At 39.7% G+C, this 26,676-nt stretch overlaps 1 protein-coding gene across 13 annotated transcripts in view; it reads right to left on the reverse strand.

Moving 5' to 3' along the window:
* The window catches only part of ZBTB38 (zinc finger and BTB domain containing 38), a 47,902-nt gene that overhangs the window by 11,156 nt on the left and 10,070 nt on the right, over positions 1-26,676 (reverse strand). The window contains exons 3-9 of one of the 13 annotated variants that reach the window (XR_010346320.1): positions 24,872-26,416; positions 19,162-20,094; positions 14,594-14,729; positions 13,689-13,754; positions 12,796-13,023; positions 8,541-8,650; positions 1,330-1,670 (exon numbers count right to left, since the gene is read on the reverse strand). Coding sequence is in view for 4 of the 13 variants with exons in the window: in XM_064385871.1 (XP_064241941.1) it covers positions 12,796-12,801 (6 nt within the window). In the remaining 9 variants the exon portion in view is untranslated. Of the gene's footprint in view, positions 1-99; positions 785-1,088; positions 1,671-1,713; positions 2,046-8,540; positions 8,651-12,795; positions 13,647-13,688; positions 14,241-14,593; positions 14,732-19,161; positions 20,095-24,871; positions 26,417-26,676 lie in introns of those variants that run through there. The other 12 variants (XR_010346321.1, XM_064385872.1, XM_064385871.1 and 9 more) reach the window with 12 other exon arrangements.

Below are 26,676 nucleotides of genomic sequence, written 5' to 3' on the forward strand. Positions count from 1 at the left end.
ATCCAAAATGGAGTCAGGCATCACCAACAAATAAAAACCACCAAACAAGTACACCCCCACCCTTCCCCCCCTATCGTCCCAGTGCTGATCCTTGCTTACCTGGAAACTTACTGTCCAACCATCACTGCTAAGGCGACTGCCCAGTTTTTTATGGAATCATTCCATCAGTCCTATGCCGGCAGGAGGGCTGCCTGGATCATGGCACTGCAGCCTCCCTGCAACCTCGGGCATGCAGGGCCGTGTTCGTGGTGTCTAACGATGTTAATGATGTCTAATGACTTTCAATAGCTCGCAGGAGCGTGTAGCTTAGTGCTCACCCTACAGAGCTACACGTTACTTCAACTGCATTGAGAGACTTTCTCTGGACTCTCGCTGCTCACATCCTTCCTTCCCTGTTGCTATAGAAGAGCATTACTTTAAATGTTTTTTTCAGCCTCGCGTTTTCCTCTTTTAATTCGACAGCACGGGGGGGGGGGGGGGGGGGGGGCTGGGGTGACGGAATGTAGCCTAGGAGTATGTCAGTGCCAACACACCTCTGATGCCCCAAGACGAGCATTCCTTCAGAGCCGGGGCTCTTCCCAACTGTTAGCATCCCCACCTCAATTCTCTCACTCCCCGCTTTGCGCTTCCCGTGACCTCTCGCACCGCACGGAACAGCCCGCGCGGCCTCGCGGCGCGTCGCTCGGACACGCAGGACCAGCCCGTGTCGGGCGCTCCGGGGCTGCTCCGCTCCCACCGCCTTCCCGCCGCGGGTGGCCTCCCCCAGCCCCGGGGCCTCCCCTCCGCCCCCGGCCCGGCCCGGCCGCCGCCGCCCGCCGGGGGGCGCTGGCCCCGCGCAGTGCCGGCCCGGCCCGAGCCGCGCGGCGCGGCGCGGGCTTTGCGCTGCGCAGCCACGGCAGCGCGGGCAGCGCGGGGCCCGCGGGCGGCGGCGCCGTCACCTGCAGGTCCCGGGGCCCTGGCGCGGCGCGGCGGCCTCGCGCTGTCTGCGCGTCTGCGAGCGGCCCCCCCCCGCGCGGGCCCCGCATCGCGCCCGCTCATGGCGGGGCCGCGGTGCCCGCGCGGCCCCTCCCGCGGGAGCCGCCACTGACCTGCCGCCGCTCCGTCCCCGCCGGCGCAGCCTCGGCCCGCGCGCAGTAGCGCCCCGTCCCCGCGCCATTAACACCGGGCCCGCGGGCTCTCCGCGGGCGGCAGGCGGGCGGTGGCTGCGGCCGGGGCCGCGATCCCGGCCCGGCGGCGGCCGGACGGCGCGGGCGCCATTTTGCTGTGCCGATCCCGGCAATGGGATTGCCCGAGGTCTGCCGGGCAGGGCCGGGCCCGCGCCCTCCGCGGCACCGCGCGTGTTCCCTGTCCTCGCTCCGCAGCGAGCGCGGCCAGCGGGCACGGCGCCTCTCCGCCGAGCTCCTGGGAGGCAACCGCTGTGAACTGACACCCGTGAGGAAACGCGGCGCTCCCAGAACCCGGCGCCTGCTCCACGGCCATCAACGCAGTGCTGTGCACGTCCCGGAGAATTCCTCTTGGACCTAACACGGGACTTCATTGCCTGTCTGCCCTTCCAGGCCCTTCGGCCAGGAAGAAAGAGAAAGTATCTCTGAGCATCGATAGCTCGGTGCTACCTTCTGCCGCTTCCCTCCACAAAGCAGAGATGAAACATATGCTTGAAAAAAAAATACCTGAAATAGATTACATTTAAATAGTGAATTACAGTAACATTTACCCTTTTCGTTATCTGATTATATTATCTTTTTTAAAGCATATATAGAAACTCAACATGAGGAATTTTGTTTTAAGCAGTATTCTTGCTCATAATTCAGGTTTTCTTGATATTTTTTACTGCCTCGGGAAACAACACATTACCATTAGCGCTTCATAAGCAGTAACAAACGCTCCCTTAGATAAAGAAGGACAGAGCTTGATTTCATTTGTCCCGATGCTCCAACACATTTGTACAGTTCTCCCAGATATTGTCTCTCAGCCTCTCACTGTAAATAATCAGCAAAGGCTGTTTTCTCAGAACTCGGAGTCATGAAGCTTAGAGAAAAACTGGGCTTTGAGAGAGGTGAAAAACATTGTTAGGTAAATGAACAGTTGGGTTTTGTCTTAAAGCTTGCTTTTGTCCAAGGCTAACCTATGTTTATTTTTACAAGGTATTTTGTATAATGCTTCATGGGACAGAACCTTTATTTTCGAATCTTAAACCTACGCAGTAAAAGCCCTGAAAAACAGGAATTTATTAATTTTAGCAAAAAAATAAATTCAGAACTAAGAACTACTTTATCATTGTCACACTTGATGGGCCTGGAAGTTAGAATTTTGGTAGAGCGTCTTCATGATAAATGCTGCTTATCATTGCAGGAAACTGCTTAATATCAACATAATGTACAAAATCTGTTATAAAGAGGGGAGGTCTTTCTTTTTCCCCCCAATTCTGTCTTGGAATTAGTGCTTTCCCAGTTGGTTAAAAGCTATGGAAAGACATTTTTTCCTGTCAGGAAGTTGTAACAATTTCAGTGACTTACTTATGCACACAATTTTCACTAACTTACACAGTCTACATTAAAAGTTCATCTTAGAAATACTGAACATTTCTGTGAAGAGTTTAATTCCTTCTGTAATTCTGGATCACTGGAATTCTTACCTATAAGTTCACCTACTGAAGCCATGAATATGTTTTTAGCTTAGGGCTCTCTGCCACCAAAACATGATTTCTTTAATCTCATGGCAAATTGAGTGATGAATGACCGTAGCTGTTAGAATGGAAACAAATAATTGAAGAGCACAGGGGTTTTGATGGCAAAGGCAGAGTGTGTCTCAGCATTTTCCCAACATTCATTTTTATTGGATAAGCAGTTTCATATTTATATGTTGGTTACTTTTAATCTTGGACTTTGCCTATTGCTTATTTGCTAGCTGTTTTTCATTTATTACTGTTTTAGATGTGTATATACATAATAGTATGTATTAATGAAGATTTTTGACGCAAGTGCCATAAAAAGTATTTGTGACAAATGTGTTGTCAGTAACAATACAATAAAATAGATTAAATTAAACCTGTTGTAATCCCTTAAAGGAAATAAATGCCTTACTGAACAAGCATCTTGAAACAAATTTAAGCAAGATTAGGTTATTAATTCCCTCTAAATCTTAATTAAAATTGGTTATTTTAAATTGGTTTGAAAATCAGATGCATAACCATCATTTGTATAGCTGATATGTCCAACTTAGAGACAATAATTTATTTGTACTTAAACACTGGATGCTCTGGCAGTCAGTATCTATAAATAATATAATAGATACAGAGAACGAATAAAATAATCAAGTTTTCTCTCTCTTTTTTAAAAAGGGTGTTTTCTTAAGGCAATTTTAGCTCATCCACTAAAAAAAGAATCACCTTTTCTGTGACTAGTAGTGTAATTGAAGGCACTAATTTCTGTGTGTATATATATAAGTCTATGTGTATATATATATATATAATTTGAGCTATTTGGAATTCACAGTCCCATCAGCTCATTGTGTGTTAAAAATATTTTTCAGAAAAAGTAATTCTTTCTAAGGCTGTCTTGGCCTCATCCAAGATTTTACATAATCAGTCTAATGTTTCATGGAAAACCAACTGCAAGCAAAGAAAATGGAGGCACTGGTGCTGCAGCCAGACCTGTGCATGCACTGCAGTGATATCTGGGAGAAGTGGGACAAGATCCATTTGCTCTGCAGCCCTGATTGCAGGTGTAATCCCCAACACTAGTGATGTCCTTTAGAAACAGGGAGCTTGCTAGAGTATATGGTACCAATTCCTATTAGACATAAATGATTGTTCATCACAGCACACAAATACTGTGTTCCTTGTAGAAGGAAGTCCAAGTAGTTTAGCACTGGATTATTTCTGATATGGTAAATCTGCAAGATCTAAAGAAAATTTTCAGCAAATCTCTTTAAAATGTATAAAACATTTCCAAGGTTACTGAAATGGTGGTGTTGGGAGGCTTTGCTGAAGTCTGGTAATCTTACTTTGCAAGTCATGGCATATGGTATTCTTTCTGTAAGAGTATTTAATGAAAAAAATGTGCCAATATTCCTCTCTAGACAAACAGTTTCAGTTCTTAAGCAACAGCAGGAAACAACATATAGAGCATTACTCAGTCTTGCAAATTCCTCATAAGCAACAGGAGTTTGGCCAGGATTTGACTGGTTTCTGTCTCGGTGCCTAGACCAGCCTGTCCAAGAGAAAAACGCTAGGATAGACTGTCACCTTCACTGCTCTCCCTGCTGAGGTGAGAGCACCCAGGGGTGCTGCTGAGAAGGGAACAGCTCCTCTGTACCCTCAGGCAGGCCAACCCTTCACTCAGGAGTGGGGCACAGCAAAGACCCAGCAGCCCAGAGTGACTTCAGCTCCCCTTTGGGGCCCATGAGCAAGGGAAGGAGCTCATGTGCAACCCTCTTCCTCTAATTCAGCATCAAATGGAGGGGGAAGGAGCCCAGTTACAGCACCTGCAGCAGCCCCCTGCCCTTCCAAGTCTGGTGGAGAGGAGAGAAACCTGGGACAACTCGCTTGGCTCTCAAACTGTGAGCTGTGCACATGCACCAAACCAAGTCTTTCTCCAAGAAATGCTGCCTTCTTAAAATTTAGGCATGGCCTAATCAGAGTCCCATTAACACTAAACAGGACATATACAAGCAATTTTAAAAGGTGTAACTACATCTTTTTCACCAGTCTAAAAAAGAAAATGAAGTAATGACAATAACATAAATCCAAATTCTTCTCTTGCACAAAATACAAAAGCTTATGTTGTTCTGCTGCTAAGAATCATCTGGCCTTACATCTTGCTATCTCTGAACAATCTTATTATTATTTTCCGTTTAAGTATTTTTTTTATATGCTGCTGGCAAGCTGTTTTCTAGCTGCCTACACTTGTAGGACATATCAGTCCTTAGCTAACAGAGATCAGTTGCAAACATGAAGCTATGTTTACAGTCAGAGTAACAACAACAGACATTCTTCTGGTGATGACTGTTGTCAAATGTAGTGATTAATATATTTGAATAGCTTGAAACAGAAGAAGCAAACTAAACATTTAGGTTTTGTTCATTCAGAACAATTGCTATGTGGTTCCCTGTTGCCTGTTCTGTTATCAGAAAGGTAAAATATAAATAGTTAAGTTCAGCCTCTATTTTCCAATTTTCAGAGCAAGCATAATTTGAATATGGGAGCCAGCATCCACAGTGCAGGCTTGGGGCTGCTGTTCTGGGTGAGGTATGTGGGGGCCAGGCCAATGCATGGGTTCCTGCCCTTTACCAGTGCTGATGTAGCAAATCACGATGGACTGGAAATAGAGTTCAGTCTGCGCCTGCAAACAGCTCATTCAGTTGGTCTGCCAGGTGGCTGCACACAGCCATTTTGGAAACCAGAACTGGTCTTCAAGCTGTTAATTTGCCACCGCTAGCCTCCAGTATTCCTTAAAATTTTGCAAAATATTTTTGATTTTGCTGTTGTTTCGGTAAACCAAAACCAACATAAAAGGTATAGCTATTGCTCTCAGTCATTACTTCAGCATGGCCAGTATTATGACAACTTCGTGAATGCTCGAGAACTTCATATGCTCTTAAATATTCTTGTGCTCCGTTTTGTGCTGACCAAAGGGGCCCAGCCCAAGCCCTACTCCTCCTTTTCCATCCTACTGCATGTTTCCAAACTAAAGTCCAAAGCAGGACATCTGCTCATGCAGTGGAGGACTGTAGCAAAAGCAAATAGCACTGGCAGTACAAAGAAAGCTGTGGTGGCTCCAGCTCTGGTTTGTGCTGCTTGCTCTGCCACCAATGTGAACTGCTCAGATCCGAGCTCAGCTCAGGTGGGGGACAGCAGCAGCAGCAACAACAACAACAACAACAACAACAACAACAACAACTACTACTACTACTACTACTACTATTACTACTGCTATTACTACTGCTGCTGCTACTACTACTACTACTAAAACCCCAACAGTTGGCTTGCCTCTCTGTTATAATTTCCCAAACTCCTATTCACTCAGAAGCCTTAATAGTAGCATGTGATAGTACATATCCACATTGTTTATGGTTCAGGATCATGAAAAGATTCCTGTGGCAGTGTTTAAACTATCTGAAATGAATAGTAGGTTCTGGTTCTCAACTTGGCTGTTGAGAGTAAGGGGAATATTGAACACTGTCAGGATAATCTTCATTTCCTAAATCTGATTGTTATATATGAAATCTACTCTCTTACTAAGCACTCCAAAAATAAATGGGAATATTTTCATTGATTTCAAGGCAAATTTAATGAGGCTACTTGTCAGCTAAGCAACTTCTCAGGTTACACCCACTGAATTTAAACTCAAGATTTGCAGATTCTCATTTCCCCCATCTTTTTAAGAAATAGGATTTTAGACTTATTTCTTTAAAATAGATAATTTAGAGTAACCCAAATGGTTGGATACATTGTTCATTTCACATATAAATGAATACTTTAAGAAAAAAGGCCAAAAATAACCTGTACATAAACTTGAAGTCAGTAGACAAATTTCTCAGAACTGATCTTATTTATCAAAGCTTCTTTTTAATCCGGGGCTGAACACTTGCACGGAAAGTGTAAGTGCTGCCTAAATGCTACATCCAGATATTATTCCAGAAGTCCACGATCAACTGTCATTTTGACTTCCACAACTGTTTCTCAACCCCTGTCTTCTCCTGTTGTCTGGCAGAAGACAATACTTGGGTCATATCTCTTTGCCTGGCTATGTTAGATAGAACCAGAGTGCTACAAGCAACAGCAGCTTCATTCTTAGTTAGTGGCTTTACTTTGTCACTGTGTAAAGCAATATAATCCAGCTTGCTTCTGAATGCTGGTACAAGATCAAATTGAGATTGCCTGAGCATTGCTGAAAGACACCATTACCCATGATTTCCATCTGTACTTACAGCAGTGCTGTGAGTATTCAGATTCCTAGAGGAAGATTTCCATTTGCAGACCAAGCCTACCATGCCAATTTTATCCAGCTATTGCAAGCCAAATTGAAAGTTCAATAATAAAAAGTCAGAAGAGATATTTGCATTGAAAACATGAGGAGTTTTGGTTAAAATCTTTGAGTATTAAGAAACCACACTGGGCCATGCCCAGAAATCTTTTTATATGGTGATTTTCAAGATGCATGCATTATTGTGAGCACATGGTATGTAAATGCATTGGGCTGCTTAATAAGCATTCACTGACACACATCTGCAGCTTTGCTAATGTACCTTTTATTCCTATGTGGTTGTCAAGGAAACAGGTTATGGCCCAGTATTCTGTCTAAAATGTACTGAGCAAGTGTTCTAAGATAAATTACTTAAAACAGGTACAACTTGGGTTTTGTGGCTCATCGATTCTGTAAATGCAGGTAACCTGAATTTATCTAATTGTAATGTTTCACTGATTAGTTTAAAACACCAATGCCATTTTATTGCCTCTGAAAATCCTTTACATTTTCTGTGTCATACAACATTGCATATTAAAAGTAGATTTAATTACAGAAAACATTTTGAGATACTCTAGGAATTGAAGAGGGCTTTTTGACTTGTGGGATTGTGGGGTTTTTTGGGTTTTTTAAAATTTGATTCCTTACTGTACATTCTGCCTGGTGACCTTAATTACTTATTTCAATTTACAGGTACCACAGCAAGAATGGCTCTGATGCAACAAAGCATTTCCTACCAGAATTTGTGCAAATATTGCCACTCTAATCAGTGGGATTTCTCCCTTTCTTGTGCCCTTTGGTACCAAGGACCACATTAAAAATCAATGAATTAATCAGAATTTCACTGATTCTTTCATTCAATACAAGTGTATCTTAAATCTGAAGCACAGATACCAGTCATACTTATGCTAACCAAGATTATTATTGGGCATTCACAATAAGAAAAAAAGAAAATGCTAATATTTGAAAAAGCTGTGCAAAATGTGAACTGTTATTTTGAAATATCCTTTGTGATTATTTATCACAATACTATACCTGAATCTACAAACTGCTCTTTCCAGCTCATTAATCAAGAGGCTTTTTTGTGTCCCTGATTACAGTCATGTATAAAGGTAGAGATTCTATGAACTCTGCCCAGCTTAACCAACACAACAGTGTCAGAAACAGGCACTGGCACTGGGAGTTCCTCTGCCTCTCCTGTGTGGCACAGGTTTGTAATGAACACTCGTGCCTGGGATCCAGAGCTAACATTCTGGAATGCTCAGGAGGTTTGTGTGCATACCAGTATGTTTGGTTTGTGCAGATCACTGGAGGCTGTAACAACCTGTTTCAAAAATGGTTCTGTCTGATTTTGTTTGTCCAATCTCTATAGCAATAGAAAGCTGGTAGGAACTGGAAAAATCCAACAATATTGACATGTAAATAGAGCAATGTGGTACCACAGTGAGAACTTAAATCTTAAATTATTGTAATAAACTAGAAATTAACAGAAAATATACCCAGGTAATGCAGTGGTGATGGTGTTAAATAATTTAGCTCTATTTCTATGTGAAATTGCCCCATAAACTTACCCACCTAAAATCAGGTTGTTCTTCTGTTAGGGTCTTTTAAAAGTGGTATTGACAGGTATTTTCAGCAAAACCATCTCAGTAATTTTGTGAACTGTGTGGCTACAGTGTATCAGCCTGCAAAGGGAAAAATCCAAATTTAATGACTGAATTATTAGACGAGTACTAATTTCCACATACATTGTGTAATTCATCAAAATTTTCCCTGGGGTGCTGTATGGCTCCAAATCTACATCTGGGAATTTTAGAACACATGAGCAACAAACCAGTAGCATTAACCACACTTCTGCTGCATTGTTTTATTATGGTTTAACCTGTGTTGTGCAGACTGGACATAATGATATGTTCTAGACAGGAATGTAAGGATGTTTTCAAGTTTAAAGTAATTATTTTGAAAGACGTTTTCTTTCTCCTCTTTCTCTTCCACCACTTTTCTTTTGATCTCTCTTGTCACAGATATCACCACGGTATCTGTGATAATGACATTTCTAGGCAGCTCTTGTTCTCTGGAATACACTTCCTGTATTTCTCTGCTTAAATGATTATTCATCACTGTCAAACATTCTGATTTTATTATTATGTATCAAAAATACTTAAAAGGTTTTCCTGTAACAGTATAAAAATTATGTGGAACCTTTTTTTTTTCAAAGATACTGAAAAAAATGAAATTGTTCCATAGAGAAATTGCAAAATCATGCAGATAAGGCCTTATGACTCAGCTGATAGGCATTCACACAGCAGCAAGTATGGAGCAGCAATTAAGAATACATAGCTCCATCCTCCATTTGCAAATACACTGTATGCTCTTAGCAATAACATTGTACAGGAAATACAGGACCCATTACTTGAAAAGGTAAGAAGGTGAGTTAATTTTTTTGTTGTTGTTGTTGGTTTAGCCTTTTACATTTTTAGTATATGTTAATTTGAATAAGAAATATGTAGCTCATATCTGCCCTTAACGAAGGCCAGAATGAAAAAAAATGCAGTAAGTCATTATTATTACCTCAAATTCCAATAAAGGCATATTCATAAATGACCAAAATATGATAAAAGGGAAGCTTAAACATCATGTTTGGAGGAATCAGTTAAAGATGTTACCAAAGCTAAAGATTTCCCAAATTTGATAATACTGGAATTCAAATACAGTATTATAAATAAAGCCCTTTTAATACTTAGTGAAGCAATTTATGTGAAAAAGCGCAACAGACACCACCTCAAAAGGGTTAATTGGTACCTATTCATTACTACCAGAATCTGTTTAATAGTTTGACAAATATCTGAACACAGGTAGTTTCCCACTGAGAGACCTGCAGTTTCAAATCAAAATGAAGTCTAGAGGCAGAAGTAACCTTAATTAGAAAGACCATTGAAAAACAAGTAGGACAGTGTCCAAGTCAATAATTTTTTTTGTTTGATTTCATTTTTAGTCATGCTTTGTTTAGATTTTCTGTTAGGCAGAAATGGAATTTGCCTGGATAGAGGAACAATTTCCAATTATAAAAAGGGTGGTTTAGTATCAACAATTAGACTTCTATGATAAAACTAAACACCCCCTCCCCCCAACCCACAACAAAATAAACCCAAAAACCCTAACAGGCCCCCCTGACAATAGCATTTGCAGGCTGTGCTGGAGGTGGGAAAAACTGCACCTGCTCCTCTATGCCCTGGTTAGCCCTCTTAGCAAAAGAATAAAATGGATGAAGTTCACAGAAGATTTTTTTATAGCACCTCTGTCTGCAACATTCTGACACTCTGCATTAGCTGGATGTGAGTGCCGCTGAAATACATACAGCAACCCACGTATAACAGTCAAAACTGGAAACAGCTTGCTAATTACTGGACTCCTCCTAAATGAAGAAATCCGCTTCTTTCGCTAGAAGAAATTACCGTTCATGGCTGCCAATGAGTTTTTCTGGACTCATGAAAGCACTTGAGCTCAGTCATATTCATTACAAGAGGACTTGCACCCCTTAACAAAGAGCAAATCTGCAAATGGATTTAAAACAACCATAGAGAAATGTGCTCATGTAATGGAGCTACTTTTTTAAAATGCCTTGAGTGGGTATGTTTAAACACAAAGATATAATAAAAACAGTTTATTGCTAAGTGCCCCAGCTTTTCTAAAGATAAGCATCAGAGGCAATAAATAGATTAGGCACATCATTTGCTCAGCATTTCCTTTAAAAATAACCACACAAGAAATAAACAAAGAAATTGACTTTCTTACTACATTTAATGGTGCCCTCTGTATTAACATTTTAGACAGGAAAATAATCAGCAAGCTACTGGAGATAAATCAAATTACAAAAATACAGGCTTTAATACGTCACTTGAGAGATGCTGTGTGTTATGTTTTCAGTTCTGCTTCTTTAGGTGGAACAGAGGAATACTGGAGTGCATCAAATTATTCCTATAATTATGAATCTAATGGTTTTATTGTAATCATTAAGGATTTGCCTATTATGACACATGACAAGTCATATTCCTGAACAGTTATACTCTGCTCATTTGGAATGCACTGAACTGGTATATTTAGAAGTAAATGAGAATTTGTTTAATATTACTCATCCTGTCAGGGCTATTATTGATAATTGGCTGTGCTTCTAAATACCTCCTCTGCATTCACTTTCAGTGCTGAGTCTTCTTCCACACAAAATATACTCAGTCATTTTAAAGTCAAGGACATGAAAGGAAAATGGCTTCCCTGCTGCAAAAGTCTCATTGCAGTAGTGAGAATTTCTCAAGTCACGTACAAAGGGCATCGACGAGGAGATACACTACATTATAAGCTCAGTGGAGACATGCAGTAACATCTGATCTGTGTAGGCACTTACTTGTAGTATACATAACATTTCACTTTACTGGCATGGTAAAAAATGTTAGATAAAAATAGAAATAAAGAATTATAATACTTAAATTTTGCAAAATCTACAAGGTCTGGAAATTACCGCAGACCACAAGTGAGCTTATTCTCTAAAGGCTTGTTTAAGGTCTGACTGGAGCTCTTTTGCAGTATGCTTAAACACAGTTCTTTACCTGAACTTCAGACTGGGTCCACTATTTAAAGAAAGGTTTATTAGCATTACTGTGGCTGAATTCAGCAAAGTTGAAAGAAGGCTTAAACCTTGTGATTCTCTACATTTGTCAGCTGCTAAATGTTTTAGTCATATTTTTATACTTGTGATGATAATAAACTATTACTTTATATACACACAGTACAAACCTTGACCTACATGCAAGACTGGGCTAAATTAAAAAAGAAACCAGGATACGTTTCTGGGAACAACCAATGCAAACCAGAAATAAAACAGGTTTTGTGTGTACAGCTTTATAAACATGGCATCATTTAAGAACTGATAGCCGCATGGAAACACAAAGTGAGATCACGTTCTCAGTTCGAACTGAGAGGAAACAACTGCGACATTTCCATTTGCATTGTGATATTGCTACTAAAGAGAATAACATCTTTCTACATCTCTACCACTGAACCTTTTTAAAGGATTTGGTTGCCAAGGAAACTGGTTCTGGCCCAGTATTAATCTGAAAGAAATGTATTACATGAGTTGGTGTAAGTAATACAGTACTCATAATTATTGTTATTCTTTATGCTCAAATTCAAGTTTTTACTTAAGGCTGTTAAGTTTTAATTAATTTTTTTTTTTTTGTTTGTGTGTGAAGTAAAACACATTTCAGTGAACTGATACTCAGTTTAAGCTGACAGGGCCATCTATATCAATATCTCTCTTTAAAGTTCTCCTACTTTTAAATAACAAGAAATACTGCAGTTTTATGTTTGTAGCCAGTACTGAAAATATAAGCATTAAAGCATATTATTCTTTAATTAATATTTCGCACAAAACACAAAACCGCTTATGACAGAATTTAAATATTTTTCTTTTTTATAATCTTCCTCAATTTTTATTTCTGCCTTTTAGCTGCAAGTTTAGTAATGCTTATAGTCAGCTTTAAAATGTAATGGAATCAATAAGGTTTTCAAAAATTCTTTTGTTGCATAAGCGTTGCCACGCCCTTAGTACATATGATTATTTTAACAGACATGATTGCTCCACTTTCACAATAGGTTTAAAAAAAAAACAGATAAGAGTAATTGCCATGCCAACACGTGAAGACAACAATTTAATATAGGTTGTTTTCATTAACAGTTTAGTACATTTTAAAACTGAAAGCTACATTCCAAAGCCCATTTCATGTTCTTGCAACACTGACCAAGAAAACAGTAAAACATGCAAATCTCAACCTACCTGCATGTACCACTTAGAGCAGTGTTAACATGGCAATGCACCCAGCCATTTTTATGTAAAGCGATGGAGATAAGTTCTGTTCGTGGTCTTCTTGATAATTTTTTAGAAGCAGTTGTCAAAATTCAGATGGGAAGCAGCTTGAATAGACCGTGAGCAGGAGAACTGAGTTTATCAACAGGGAAAGCAGGAGTGGGAAAAAAAAAAGTCCTCATCCAAGGTTTTCCGAAACTGCAAAACAAGGTTGGCTTTTTTTTTTCTCCTCCTCAGAGGGTTCAAAGCTTGAAGCTGACCAGTGCAAAGGCCACTTGTCACATTTACTGAAAATCAACCTATTGATATCACAGCTGAAAATATAAACTCGACAACCAAAGCCCATTGCACAACGTGGACTGCGTAAGAGTTAAAAATAGATTTGACGTGCCTCCTACCTGCATAATAAATATGTAAGTTTCAAGTGCTTTAATTCGATATTCACATTAATTAACAATACAATATACATTATTTAAACTACAGTAAATGCAAGAAGAAAAAGGGTGACACCATCTGGAAGCACAGTTTGCTTTTTTTTTTCCTTTCCAAGGGCTAATAATGTAGTTTGAATGTGATGACAAGCTAACAGCTCACCACATTGCAAATGAAAAAAGAATTCTTAAGGTGATGCTCAAATATCTAAGCCTGTAATGAAGCACAAACCAGTCTTCACTACTGCATGACATGGCACACAGACCATTTACATACTCACATTTGAGATACTAGGCACAGTATAATGAATTCAATACACAGCATGCACACAGCACAAGCAACGTTAATCCTGCCTGCCATTTTAGGCTTGCAGGAGTAAGATACATACTGCAGCACAGCTCTGGTAAGGGAGGAGGCAGGGGACAGCTCACCTTAAATGCAGTATCTGATTAATGTTGTAAGTGACATTGCGTATCAGCTACAGAGTCTTGGTTCAACTGGGTGGGAGGGAACAAAGAAAATTGTCATCAACTGGTGATGCAAGATGAGCTCCAGTCACTAACACTGTTAGCAAACTCCAAATTCTACAACGATACAGTAGTAGGCATTTCAAACTCTTATCAAAATCTGCTTGTGCAATGGCTGAGTCGCCTGCCGAGGAAAACAAAACAGTCTTCTTGCTTATTGGAGAAACGCTGCATCCACTACAGCAACATCCTTTCGATGCAGAAAGATTTCACGTCGCACACATTAAATCCTGAATGCATTTGCTGTGTTTTCTTAATTTTTAAGTTCCAGTATTAAAAAATAAAATTAAAAACCAATGATAGCAAAAATAATATAGCTAAAGGTCTAATGTTCAGACAAATAAAGCATTTCTTTTTCTCTCCTTTCTGTTTTCTCTCTTTTACAGTCCATCAAAATCCTGAGCAGTATTGACAAACCACACGAGCACCGGCTCTGACTGCATGATCAGCTGTCTGTGTCTACGCTACACCCTGTTAACCACAAGCAGTGTTAGAGCTAAATATATCTGCAATGCAGAAACAGTAGGTGCTATGTGGTATACAATTCTGATTAGTTTCAAGATATTTTTCTATCCTCAGATATAACAAATAAAACAAAATTTGCTGCTGATCACTGTCAAGCATGATATCTGTCAGACTCACAGAACATAAAAGCTATCCTAAGTACACTGACCTAGATAACACTAAGAAGACTTAAGCAGCGTGCAAGCATACTCACTGTCAAAGCAAGGAAAACGAAACAATGATTGTCTAATCAAACTGAAAGCAACAACTCACTAGCACAGTATAAATTCCAAAATGCTACGTACTGTATATGCACATCTCATGTTATTGGAAGACGCAAAGCTCCTTTGTTTTTTTTTTCTCAGCGGCTTTTCTTAGCTACGGTTGCACAATGACATTCTGACATCATGGAGGTCAATGCAGATACTAAAGTGCTGTCGTCTTGAAGAAAAGAAAATTGAAATATAAAACCATAGCTGCAAAGATAATAATAATAATAATAATGATAATTAAAAATTTCACATCACCTACTTAATGTCTTTCTATTACCCTCTGAGATTAATAGCATGTACGTTGTTCAGCCACATACGTTAAATTGGTATCACCCTCTGCAGAGACTGCAAGAGTAATTGTGGGAATTAGGTTTTTGTATATGTCAAAAACGGGTTATCATCTGGAAAACTTAAAATTACAGCAAAATATTCTGCATGTATAATGAAAAATATGCAAAGAGAAAAGCATCAAAAACTGCCAATCTGATTTTTTTTTTTAATGCCTAATAAGCAAAACTGGTGCTATTTTCATTATCACTCTGTCTCCAGAAGGAGAATGAGAGAACCATGCTACAGTTTTCTGTAACCTGAGTTACCTTCCCAGAAGGCTGAACCACCAGGTGAGGTAAAACAAACCATAAGGTATACCTGTTTAGAGAGCAAAATCCCCCCCCCACTATGTCGGTGACTTCTCTCAGCTCTTTATCTCTCTTCCTGCAAATACCGCAAGATGATATCCAGCACAAGAACAAAATGGTGAAGATTAATGTGTTAGCTCTAAAAATATTCCACTTAAAGATTTCTTCAGGTAGCCATTGTTTACCATATATAAAAATAAATCTAGATGGTTTCTGACCAGTTGCAGAAATAAACAGCTCCTTGTGAGAGCAGATTTGTCCAGAGAAGCGCTAGCTTTCATTTGACCTGCCAGTACGCCTGAGGAAGAAAGCAGCCAAATTTTCAAACACATATTCTTTCCCTGGGAACCTGTGTACCTGATTTTTTTTTTCTCCAAAGAGGACCTGTTTTTAAAAGGGAAGACTAATATAAAGTATTGTAGTAAATCAGAAAATGTTGCACAGCAAAAACTAGGCTGCTGTACGTATGTATTCACTTATTATCAAAAAATAGACAATCTTATTTTGCTTTTTTCTCCCTTCCTTTTTTTTTTTTTAATGATTAAATAGGTATCTGTTTAATTTGGAGGTTTTTCTTTGGGAAATTATTTGGCATTTTGCTCTCTTTCATTTTAAAGTCTGGGAATGAGATGTTCCTAACAGTCAGTGCTTTAAAATATTCAGAATCCCCTTCCATAAATAGCACATCTGTCACAGAAAGGGAATCCAGCCAACAGAAAGGCAGATCAGACCAGCAAAAACAACTGCTATTCCAATGCATGATTACGAAATAAGTTTGGATTTTAGCAAGCCTTTATTTAGATTTTTGGTTTGTTTTGAGGTTTTTAAAGTATGAGCTGTCTGATTATATAGATGTCACCATATATCAAATTTAAGAATGTTTAATATGGATTAATTTTGAGGGTTTTTTATGTTCATCTCTTAGTCAAATGTATATTGTCATGTTAGTTGAAAACCATGGCAAAGTTCCTATAGATTTCAAGAACGGAAGATTTGGGCTATATGGAGCAGTTTGTTAAAGTATGATATTATTATTTCAGAAGCAAGTGGTAGTTTTATTTAAAGCAAATGATTTCCAGCAAAAGACCGATTTCAGTGGAGTCTCACAATAAATATATCTGTTCCTGCATTCTTGAAGTCAGCATTTGCATTCACCCAGATAAGTAGTGCTCTGGGACAGACACAAGGTGATTTGGGTTGTGTGATTTAGGAAACATTAAAAACCTGCTGGAAGTGAACACAGCAGACGAATAAACAACTCCCAGTGAACAGGGAAGTGAGCTTGTCCAAATCTTTATGCGTACCTCTTGTTTTAATGGGCCATTTTCAGTGCTTAGTAATAGTTTTGCAGGCTTAGATTTGCAATGATTTTACTTCAGACTCAACATCATTTCAGCTCAGAAATCAGTCTCTAAGTCCTTCTACAATTGCACAGTACATGCCATAGTAAATAAATACATTTTAAAAATTGCACTTGTATGTTGCACAAAGTATGTCCAATTTTTCAAGGTTGACATATATTAATACTAAATGTTACTTCTCAGTCAGCAACTTGGATTTAAGTCTAACATAATTTGTGCCGAAACTGTTACAGTACCAAGGCACTGTCTCACTTGATTCCTTACTTCAAAATTCCCTGTGTCTGCAGCACCACCTCTATCCAGGCTATAAGCTTGTGTTGGTTCTGTATTCAATCAGCTTAAAGTGAGCCTATTTCAAGTATCCACACTGGATCTCACAGGCTATTTGTGTTGCAGCCTTTCCCACTTTCAAGCATCCTACTTGTAAACATGTTTCCTCTTCCTTTATTTATCACTACTCGAGTGCAACAATATCTTATCTCTCCTCACATACTATAGCTTATCAAAACTGGTGAGGAATGAAGAGTTCCAACATCACTTTATATTGAGCATCCTCCTCATGACATATGGTTTTTTAGCAGAAATGTCCTAGTCCTCCACATCAATCACTTGGCAAAAGGAGGTAGAGTGTGGAAAGACAGACTCACTTGAAATCCTTAAAACTGTACTGATTTTTGTCTCAAAGTATTGCCACACCTTGTTTTCCTAAGAAGGAAATTCTGAGGGCAGCCTGATAGTCTGGGAACTCTGCCAAGCACTAACCTTATAGCAGTAAATATGTGGAGGAAGACTAGGAGACTTTGAGAAAAAAGTGACAAACACTTTTAATTTGATATGGATCAACTCACTTCTTTGTTTGACAGTGGCCTAAGCTGGACCAAGGGATTAAACTGTGCCTCCAGCTATATAGAAGACATGCTGCAGGTGGGACTTCTGCTTAATAGTGGTCAACATGTTTAATAAGTGAATGAAGAAACATACCTACACTTGGGTTCATTCCCACCTTAGAGTTTTGCTTCTTTTGTTTTTAAAATTGTTTGTCAAATAAATGAGCAGCATTACAGCAATCAAGGGACAGAATCAGCCCCAACCCTCAAGAAACTGTAGTCAACTGTTTGGTGATATCATCCCTGCAAAGCAATGACAAGGGGACATGAAGCACAGCTGGGAATCCAGGGTGGGTGTTTCTAAAAGGGCATTCCAGAACTGCCTACAGCCTATCAGCAAACCTGCTCTTGGAACAACTCCTTCAGCCTCTGAATTTAGCTGCATTAATTATGTTTGTCTCTTTGTTCCACTGGTGTCATTGCATAAAACATATTATTGATGAGCCTCAGTTTGAAATTTAGAGTTTTGGAGTTTTGGAGAACAAAAAACCCACACCCTTTATCATGAATTAAAATTCTCTGACCTAACACACTCAAGAAAGCATCCATATACCCAGACACTGGGCCTAGTAATTAACCTGCTGCTCAAATGCTGCCTTCTTCAGTACTGAAACCTCCATTAGTTGTTGTTGGGATGTAGAAAACAAGGCTGGGGGAGGAAAAAAAAGATGATGATAAAACCTCCAGAGTGTGCCTTGCCAGAGCCAAAGTAAAGCACATTTATGCCTGATCCAGCCAACATGCCCTGCACTTCCTTTTGTGTACACATCTAGCTTAAATTGCCCCAAGGATACACAGACTAACTCAGTTGAGTGCTGACAGTTTTCCCAGACTTTCCCACAATTCCTTCTGTGTCTCTGTACAGCTACGAAGTCTTCCATTATTTGCTGGGACAGAAAACAGTTGGTTTTTGTTATTCCTATGAATGATTTACACAACTTCATTTTTAATTGTCACACTCATATAAACAGGACTTCAAAAATAATATCTAAGTGATCTAAGATGCAAGTTTAGATTCCTGCTGCTCCTGTTAGATGGGGACTTCCCAGCTGAATTAAAATCAGCATTTAAAGGCAATTCCTTTTACAAAAGGCAAGTACTGAGAATCTAGAAAAAATAGTAAGTATCTGAAGATTATGAAATGTATTCAGATACTCCATTGTATCAATGTGTTATGAACATGCATTAGGAAAAAGCATAGGCTTTCCTACACTGAAGGATCCTACACAAGTCATGTATTAAGATACACTGAGATGCTGGATGTTTTTTGTGAAATGCTTCTAACAGCCACTTACAGTCTAGTACTCTATAAACTATGAAATCTTTAAGGATAGAACACCTGAGATTCACTGTGAACAAATGGCAAAAAGAATGTCTTAAAACCCTGTAGAACCACCCATGGAATCTCAAGAAAATGACAACCTTTATAGATATTTGCACTCACCTTTATAGGTTGTATTTCTGTATAACGTGATGCTCAAAGTAGTTAGCAATAAAATGTGACTTTATCTTGGTTTTTCTCTGAATAGTCCTTTAATTACTGATGAGCATGGTCTCCCCATCTAATTCTACCTGCTAAGGCCCTACTTGCTTTCTAAGCTGTTGCCAGACACTCTGACAAAGGTTTCAAATTTCTGTCTCTTATCACTCCTGGCTAATTCACATGATTAGTGAATGTAAGTATTGTATTTTTATCAAATTTATTAAGTGCTTACTGCTTTTATTTTTCTCTGTACAAAACAGCACAACTTGCTTGTGTTGATCAGCTCATCCATGTTCGCATCACCAATTTCTTCCAGTTTCAAGGAGAAAACGTTTCTTTTAGAGAGTGAAAAATTCAAAGATTTGATATGGAATAAGGCTTCACTGAGTCACATAAAATCCTGCAGGGAGATTACAGTCATTTTATCTGAATCATCCTTGGTTATACTAGACAGTAGACAAGAAGGGCAATAAAAATTAGGTTGGAAAAAAAGGAAGTTTCTCAAAGTAGCCAACTTAAATTCTATTCAGCCATTTTACATTTTCAAATGATCAAAAACTTTCTTTTAAAAACACATGATTAAAGATACTTCTGGAACATAAGACTTTCAGAAGAACCAGTCTGTGAATATGATCTCAATTATTGTTGGTTTTCTTTTTCCATAAAGCTTTAGTAAGGACTGTCCATCTATTTTCAAGAGCAAGCAAGATGAGAATAACACACATTTCTCATTATAAAAAATATTAAGAAATCACTTGTGAATAATACAGGTACTGGAACAAGCAGGGGTAGGAAGCCAACATGTGTCAGCAGAAGAGAAAATATCTGAAGTCCCACAAAAGCTGTTTAGCATTTGATGAAATAAAATGTCACATAACAGGACAGAGTAATCTCACTGCTTAAAACCTATGTGTAGAGATGACTGCCTCACAGCTCCAAATAATCTTACAAATGTAGAACCAATTCAACCAACAAATCCATTTCAGGCTCACATGCTCAAGCTTAGCTGTCCAATATGCTGCTAAATGTGGGCTGCTCTTTGAGGCCAGTAGATCTCAAACCATTTCTCCTAATTAGTTCAGTTGTGAAGCTTGTTCCTTCATTTCTTCCTCTGCTCCTGACAAATGGAAGGGGAGTTCTAAGCCTTTGTCTTCCAGCTTTGAACCTGGTATGTGTAACAAGACCCAAGAGCATTAATGATGAACCCCATATCATTTCCTCCAACAGTAGAGTGAGATTTGTCTACTCCCACTCTCTTCCACTGCCATCATTTCCACAGATATGACTATTTATTGTCCTGACCAGACAGGTACCTCATTTTAAAAAAAGTTATTCTACAAATCACAGCTCTCTGCAGTTTGAACTAGTTCAGCCAGAACTGAGGTCAGTGTAATAGAGGGCCTGTTTAAAAAGCTTTCAGTCCCAGATCACTTACAAAATAAATTACATAATTTCTCTCAGCTCAAATTCCATAGCTCTTCCATTTGCAGAACTGAAACTGTTCTGATGGTTTGAATAAGTCAGGAAGATAAATGGACACACTAAGAGAAAGCTGTATCCCATTAAGTCCTTCAGAGTTTCAATGAAATTTTAGGAGCTGGTGAGCAATGGTAGTGCTTTGTTAGAGTGCCGAAGTACAAAAGGCTCTATTAACAATAATAATACACTTTTACAGCATGTTTTATCCAACAATCTCAGAGATCATTACAAACATTAATTGAGCCTAACTATAGCTTGTGATGAATTAGCATTATTATGCTAATTTTATGGATAGAAAGAGAAAAAGACAGAGAGGTTAAGTGATTCACTCAGGAATAGAGCCCAGCACCACGTGCACAAGGGGGTTATCCCAACCGAGAATTGCTGACAGACTAATCCAAGTGGGATGTCAGATACAAACATTATAAAGCACTCCCAAAACCATGATGTAATGGCTCTGAGGTCGTGCTCACCAGCAAGGAAGTAGTGTTGCTGTGGATGTACAGCAGGTAAATTTCTTTCACTTGTTAATTTACTTTGAAACTCTCACTGGACCTTTGCAAGATCATTCATAAGCATCAAGAATTTCTTACTGGTTATATTGGTTTACTCAGATACATATCTAAGAGTAGGAGAATATTTTAAATAATGGTCATGAGGTCTGAAGCAGTCATCTATGTTATTCACATCAATTATGACTTCAAAGAAGAGGATACCATGACTGTATCAACTTTCTTTAAAACATCATGTTGGATATAGAAAGGAGGACAAAACTGTTACAATAATAAATTATTTCTCCATGTACCATTCCAGTTTCCTCCAATATTTTCAGCTCTTGGGAAACAAAACCAAACAAACAAACAAAAAACCAAAAAACAAACACAAACAACTAAACAAGAACCAAATATTTAAAAGCTGTTTTGGCTTCCTCTTCTTATTGAATGTCCTGGAAAACACTTAATCTGTCACTCGTTAATCTTAGGCTGATTTAATGTATCTCACAATAAGAGCTACAACAAAGTTGCATCTTTGCCAAGCATCAGAGACTCAATTTCAGACAAAAATAATCCTTTGCCTTTCTTCCACCCTTTGTACCATTCATCACTTGCTACTTATTTAACACTGCTACTTTCATATTTTACTACTTTTAGACTGCCTTTTCAATGATTCCTAATTTCCATGATATTTGATACATTTTGAAACATTATCAGTTTCTAGAATATCACAACCTTTATGCAAATGTACCTTGTTAGTCCCCCAAAAATTATTTTAATTAGGTCCTTAACAGACTTGTCATTTTTAATAGCAGAAGAAAGCAAATGTTCTCTTATGAATATCCAACAGGGAGTAACTAGTAATTAATGAAAGGTATTTTCCTCTACAACACACTGAAGAAATTATTGGTGATTACCATTTTCTCTTTTCATTAATCTTAAAGGTTTCTTACCTGCTTATGCTCAATATGCCTTTTATTTGCTGGGCAGTTCTGGCCCTATCAGTTTATATGAAAGGTTTCCCTTCTTCCTCATTGCATAAAAATTAAATTAGTGTAACATAGGAGCTGAACACTACAGACATAAGCAAATCAACTGCAGCATCAGCTTAGTCTCCATTTCCAGCTAACCACAAGCTTCCCTGCCAGCAGTATGGCCAATGGTGGGAGCTTTATCCAGGAGATTTCACTTAGTGCCTTGAGGATTCCATAAATTAACATCTTCTGAACACTGCTGGCTCAGATATACCAGTCATGACATTATTTCCATGCTGATTCTGAGAGAAGTTGACATTTGGAAAGAACAGTCAAAATGCTGAGCAGTAGGAGAGCCCAAAAGAGCCGATCAGGACTAAAGGGGCTCAGCCTCACAAAACTGAACAGGCAGAATCGGGCACAGAACACTTCTGTTTTGACCCTCTCCTGGTTCAGTAGGAACTGAAAGTAAACCCTGAGCCCAGGACCTCTGGGTCTAGAGGAATATTTTTGTTGCTTTGTTTACTTATATATGAAAGGTCTAAACAACCACACATCCAGCTACATTGTCAGTTGCAGGATGTAATTGCAACAGCACCTTAATACCTGAGCTAGTCTGGGTAGTGACAGAAAGGAAGATACACAATTGCTCACTTCAGCCTAGGCCAATCACACCAATTCCTGGGATCCCAGGCCTGGTGGAATCACAATAAAATCCCTAATCTTGGTGATCTTCCAGGTTTCCACAAACACTTGAGGCTGAATCTGTATCACTCTTCTCAACATGAGGTGTTTGTTCTTGATCCAGATAAAGGGTTAAATCCATTCCTTCAGGAACCAACTGAATCACTTTTGTTTGTCCTGGTTCACTGCCTTGCTGTGCAAACACTTGTGCTGGCCCAGGGAAAAAGGGTAGGAACAAATACCTGTGCCTGGGGAAGTGGCGTGACAGCCTCTTTTGGAAGCAGCTCCTGGAAGAGCCGGCACCACCTTCTGTGCCTGCCACCTCTTAACACAGCCTTGTAATTTGTTTAAACTGCTGGGAGCCAGGCAGACACCACACTGCTCCCAGTGCCTGGTCCTTATCAAGGCTGGCTGCTCCCTAGGGACAGGGAGATAGATGGCAGCAAGCAGAGCAGGTGGCTCACCAGACACCCTCCTCCTGTCCTGAAGTAAGGGAGCAGGGCAGGCTAGGGGTGTAGCCAGGGTCAAAACAGGTCACCAAGCAAGTTTATGACAATGAGGCAGGCCCAAGGTCAGGTTGAGAAGCCAGTCTGCAAGTGAGGGTCAGACACAGCCCTGTGACTGACAGGCAGGTCTGTGATGCCAGAGCAGAGCTGAGGTCGAGCCAGGAGTGGTCCAGCCTTGTGATCCACAGTCAGGACAACAGTGAGAGGAAAGAGCCAAGGTCAGGCTGGGAAGTCAGTCCATAGGTCTGAGGCCAGAACAGTCCACAGTGCCCACATCAGCAGGCACAGACACAGGCACAGGTATGGCTGTGGTAGAAATAGGTATTGTATGTAAATAGAGCCTCTGGGCCCATGGGTGGGGCTGTGGGGGAAGCCAGTAAAGGCTTATCAGTGTCCTCAGGGTCCTGACAGTTCCACTTGTTCCTCTTCCTTGTGTCCTGTTCCTCCCACCCTCCTCATTCTAGCTTAGTGCTTGTGAGGCTGCATGTGGAGTCAGACCAGCTCAGGAGGAAAACAATCCCCTTGGTAAGGTTATTTCCCCACACTGCTGTGTGAACACCAGAACTGGTGCTGTGGAATTGGCTGGAAAATGTGGCTCGGGGCTGAGAATCAACAGACAGTGGTAGATGTGGCACTGTGGTCTGAGTGGGGTCTCTGCCACTTGTGAAACTCAGAGAATGTGGATATACTTATATTTGCCTACAAGTACTAGAAGACAGTCAGTGTCTCTAAGAGCATAGTCTGGGCTAGAAACATTAAAATAAAGGAGAACCAGTCACAACGAAGAAGAAAGGGAAAAGGAAACAATGTCCTTTTTTTTTTTTAAATCAGAGCTTGTTTTTTCTTTCCACACTCTGTGTAATAACCCAGCAATGGAATGCAAATTAACATTCATGGTTTTTTTAAACAATAGCCTTTGTGTTCTGAACCACACTGACAAAACAGAACAATACAAAAAAACCCACGATCACAAAATCTTTTTCCAGCAATGTGCAAAACAGTTTTGTTGGAAACATCTAACTGCAAGGGAATCTGTTTTGGAAAGTAATAATAAAGAGAAGTAATAAAGAGAAGTTGGAAGTCCAACTTCTCTTTACTCAGTGAAGAATGTATTTCATGTTTTTTCAAGCTGAATTTCAAACTGTTACATCACTGCAAATTCCATGAAGTCAGTATGGTTCTGGGCTCTAGGTCTAGCAGCCAGGCTGAGCAGATATAAGCAAGGGCATAACTCGATTTCCAGGATTTTTGTTATCAATGAAAAATGTACTGAAAAGCACAGTGCTTCACTGTCAGAGACCTGACCCCTCACTGTGCTTGCAAACACAGAAAACAGAATGTATCACCTAAAGCTATCGCCTTTTGAATTGAAGACACTGAGAGAGAATATTCATGATACTTGATGCCAGCTTTACTTCTGAGTAGGAACACTAAAAAGTAAAAATACATCTAAAAGCATGCTTTCTTCTGAAAAAAAATTAAAATTTGGAAAACTAATCACATTATGGCAGTTACTGCTGGCAGATGTCAGCTGCTGTAGAAGAGAATTTATCTGCTGCCCTATTAAACTGCTGTGTAATCTCTGTTTAGGCTCAATCACTGCTTTCAACCCACATGTGTAAAATATCCCAACCTATCTTTACATGTGGGCAGAACCACATGGCCTGATAGACCTTCTTGGAAAGTGTTGAAAAGCTTTGCAGGACTGTAGAACATCTGTCATGAAGGTGTCACAAATGACTGGCATTGGTACACTGGCAGTGCTTGGCAGAGGTACTCCAAGTATAGCCAAGTTGAGAGCTCACCTGCTCCAAGCGTGTCCCACTCAGGTGGGGGAGGCTGGGCACAGCCTGCTGTGGTCCAGGACAGCTCAAAGGGTCTCACTTAGGACAACCCTTTAGTCATAGCAATTTTCCATCCTGGCCATGATTACAGTCAGTGACGTTCTTTGAAAGTTTGATAATAAAAATGTTGTTCCACTCAAGTTGATATTCAGGCTTGAAAACTAATTTTCCAAGGCTATTCTTCGAAAAACAGGAGCTGATAGAGTTTCTGACAAGCTCAAAAGGAGCTCAGTCCAGGTTCTGTTCATCAAGGCCGAGGTTTAATGGGCGTTTCTGAGACGATAGTGCAGCCCAAGGAGTGGGGGAGGATGCACCACCACAGAAGGCAACCTTGAAGATACACTCCAAGGTGTTTCTGTCTACATTCTCTGAAATGACAACCACCAACAGCTGTCACCACTCTGAAATCCTCTGTATATAGCATCAGAATATATCCTCTCCATTAAGAGTGGAGAATATACAAATTAACAAGCAATACCAATCATAATCCTGAAGGAAGAAGGATTACCACAAGGACAATTGGTTTCTGTGTCTTTTCTACACAGCATGCAGTTCTCAGCTATTTTTAGCCTGTGGTTACTCAGTGTTGGCGAGCAGGTTGGCCTCTGCTGCTCTCTGAGGTTCTCTGCCACTATAAAATGGACCAATGACCATTTCACAAATGCAGAGGAAAAGCAGAGACAAATAGCGTATTTTGCATTATGCATTTAAAGCATAAAAACACAACAAAGCAAAAGTAGCTTAAGAGAGCTTTTTAGAGCTCTCATAAGGGATAAGGAGAAAGTCAGAAATTAACTACATCCCTCATTAGCTTTTGTCTACCTGACAAAGATTCTACTGGCATTACCTCTTTTATAAGGAGGAGCTCTATTGGAGAAAAGGATTTGATGATCATGGAATGTTTGGTGTCTTGTTAAATATAACATGCTGAGCGTACTTGTTTGAGAAAGTCTGTGGTTGCCTTAGCTTGTGGTCTACAATCATCTTATTATGATAAAACTGCATAAAATCTGGTATTATCTAAAGGTTTATCAACTGGAATTTACGTTAACTGCAAACTCTGCCTTTAAAAGATACCAAAATTGTTGTAACAGCCACAATAAATCTGCATTAGTGACTGAACTTAAGACCACCTGCTCCTGGGACTGTAACCCCAAAGAAGCCACAGAAAGGAAAAACTGTGAACTGCTTCCTGATATCCAGGACATAGGGCTTTTTGCCAGGACAAGTGCTTGTGAACAAGACACTCAGAAGAGAGACCCCATCGATCACCCAACTTGTGTTACCAGAGTTCTGTAGAGATGACTGTTTCCACCACTATTCAGGTTTCAGTTTGCGGTTATTCTAAATCTGGTCCTGTACTTGCCACGCAGTTAAGTGATACTCAGAACAGGCCATGTTACTCCAGTCTTCATACACACAGTACTTTTTTCCACCTGTCAGCTTGGACTTTCCCCCACCTCCCTGTAGCAGGACTCTTCTAGTCTCTCCTGCTCTGATTCAACACTGGGAATAACAGGGTAAAATAAGAAAAGCAGCAAGATTTCAAATTACTTATGGTGAAAAAAATATTAATAATTCCAAATTGTTTTGTTTTCCAGTATTTGTTAGGAGTTATCTTTAGGTTCTGCTGCTAATATGGAGCTATGGTATTATACAGTTTGTTTTCATATTTTTACATAGCAATTCAGCGATGTTGAAATGTGTAAACAGACCTGTTTAGGAGTTGTGACTGTACGGATCAGACATCTTGTGTTGTTTTTGAC

This window comes from Passer domesticus, chromosome 11 (genome assembly GCF_036417665.1).
Source record: "Passer domesticus isolate bPasDom1 chromosome 11, bPasDom1.hap1, whole genome shotgun sequence".
NCBI classification, from domain to species: Eukaryota; Metazoa; Chordata; class Aves; order Passeriformes; family Passeridae; genus Passer; species Passer domesticus.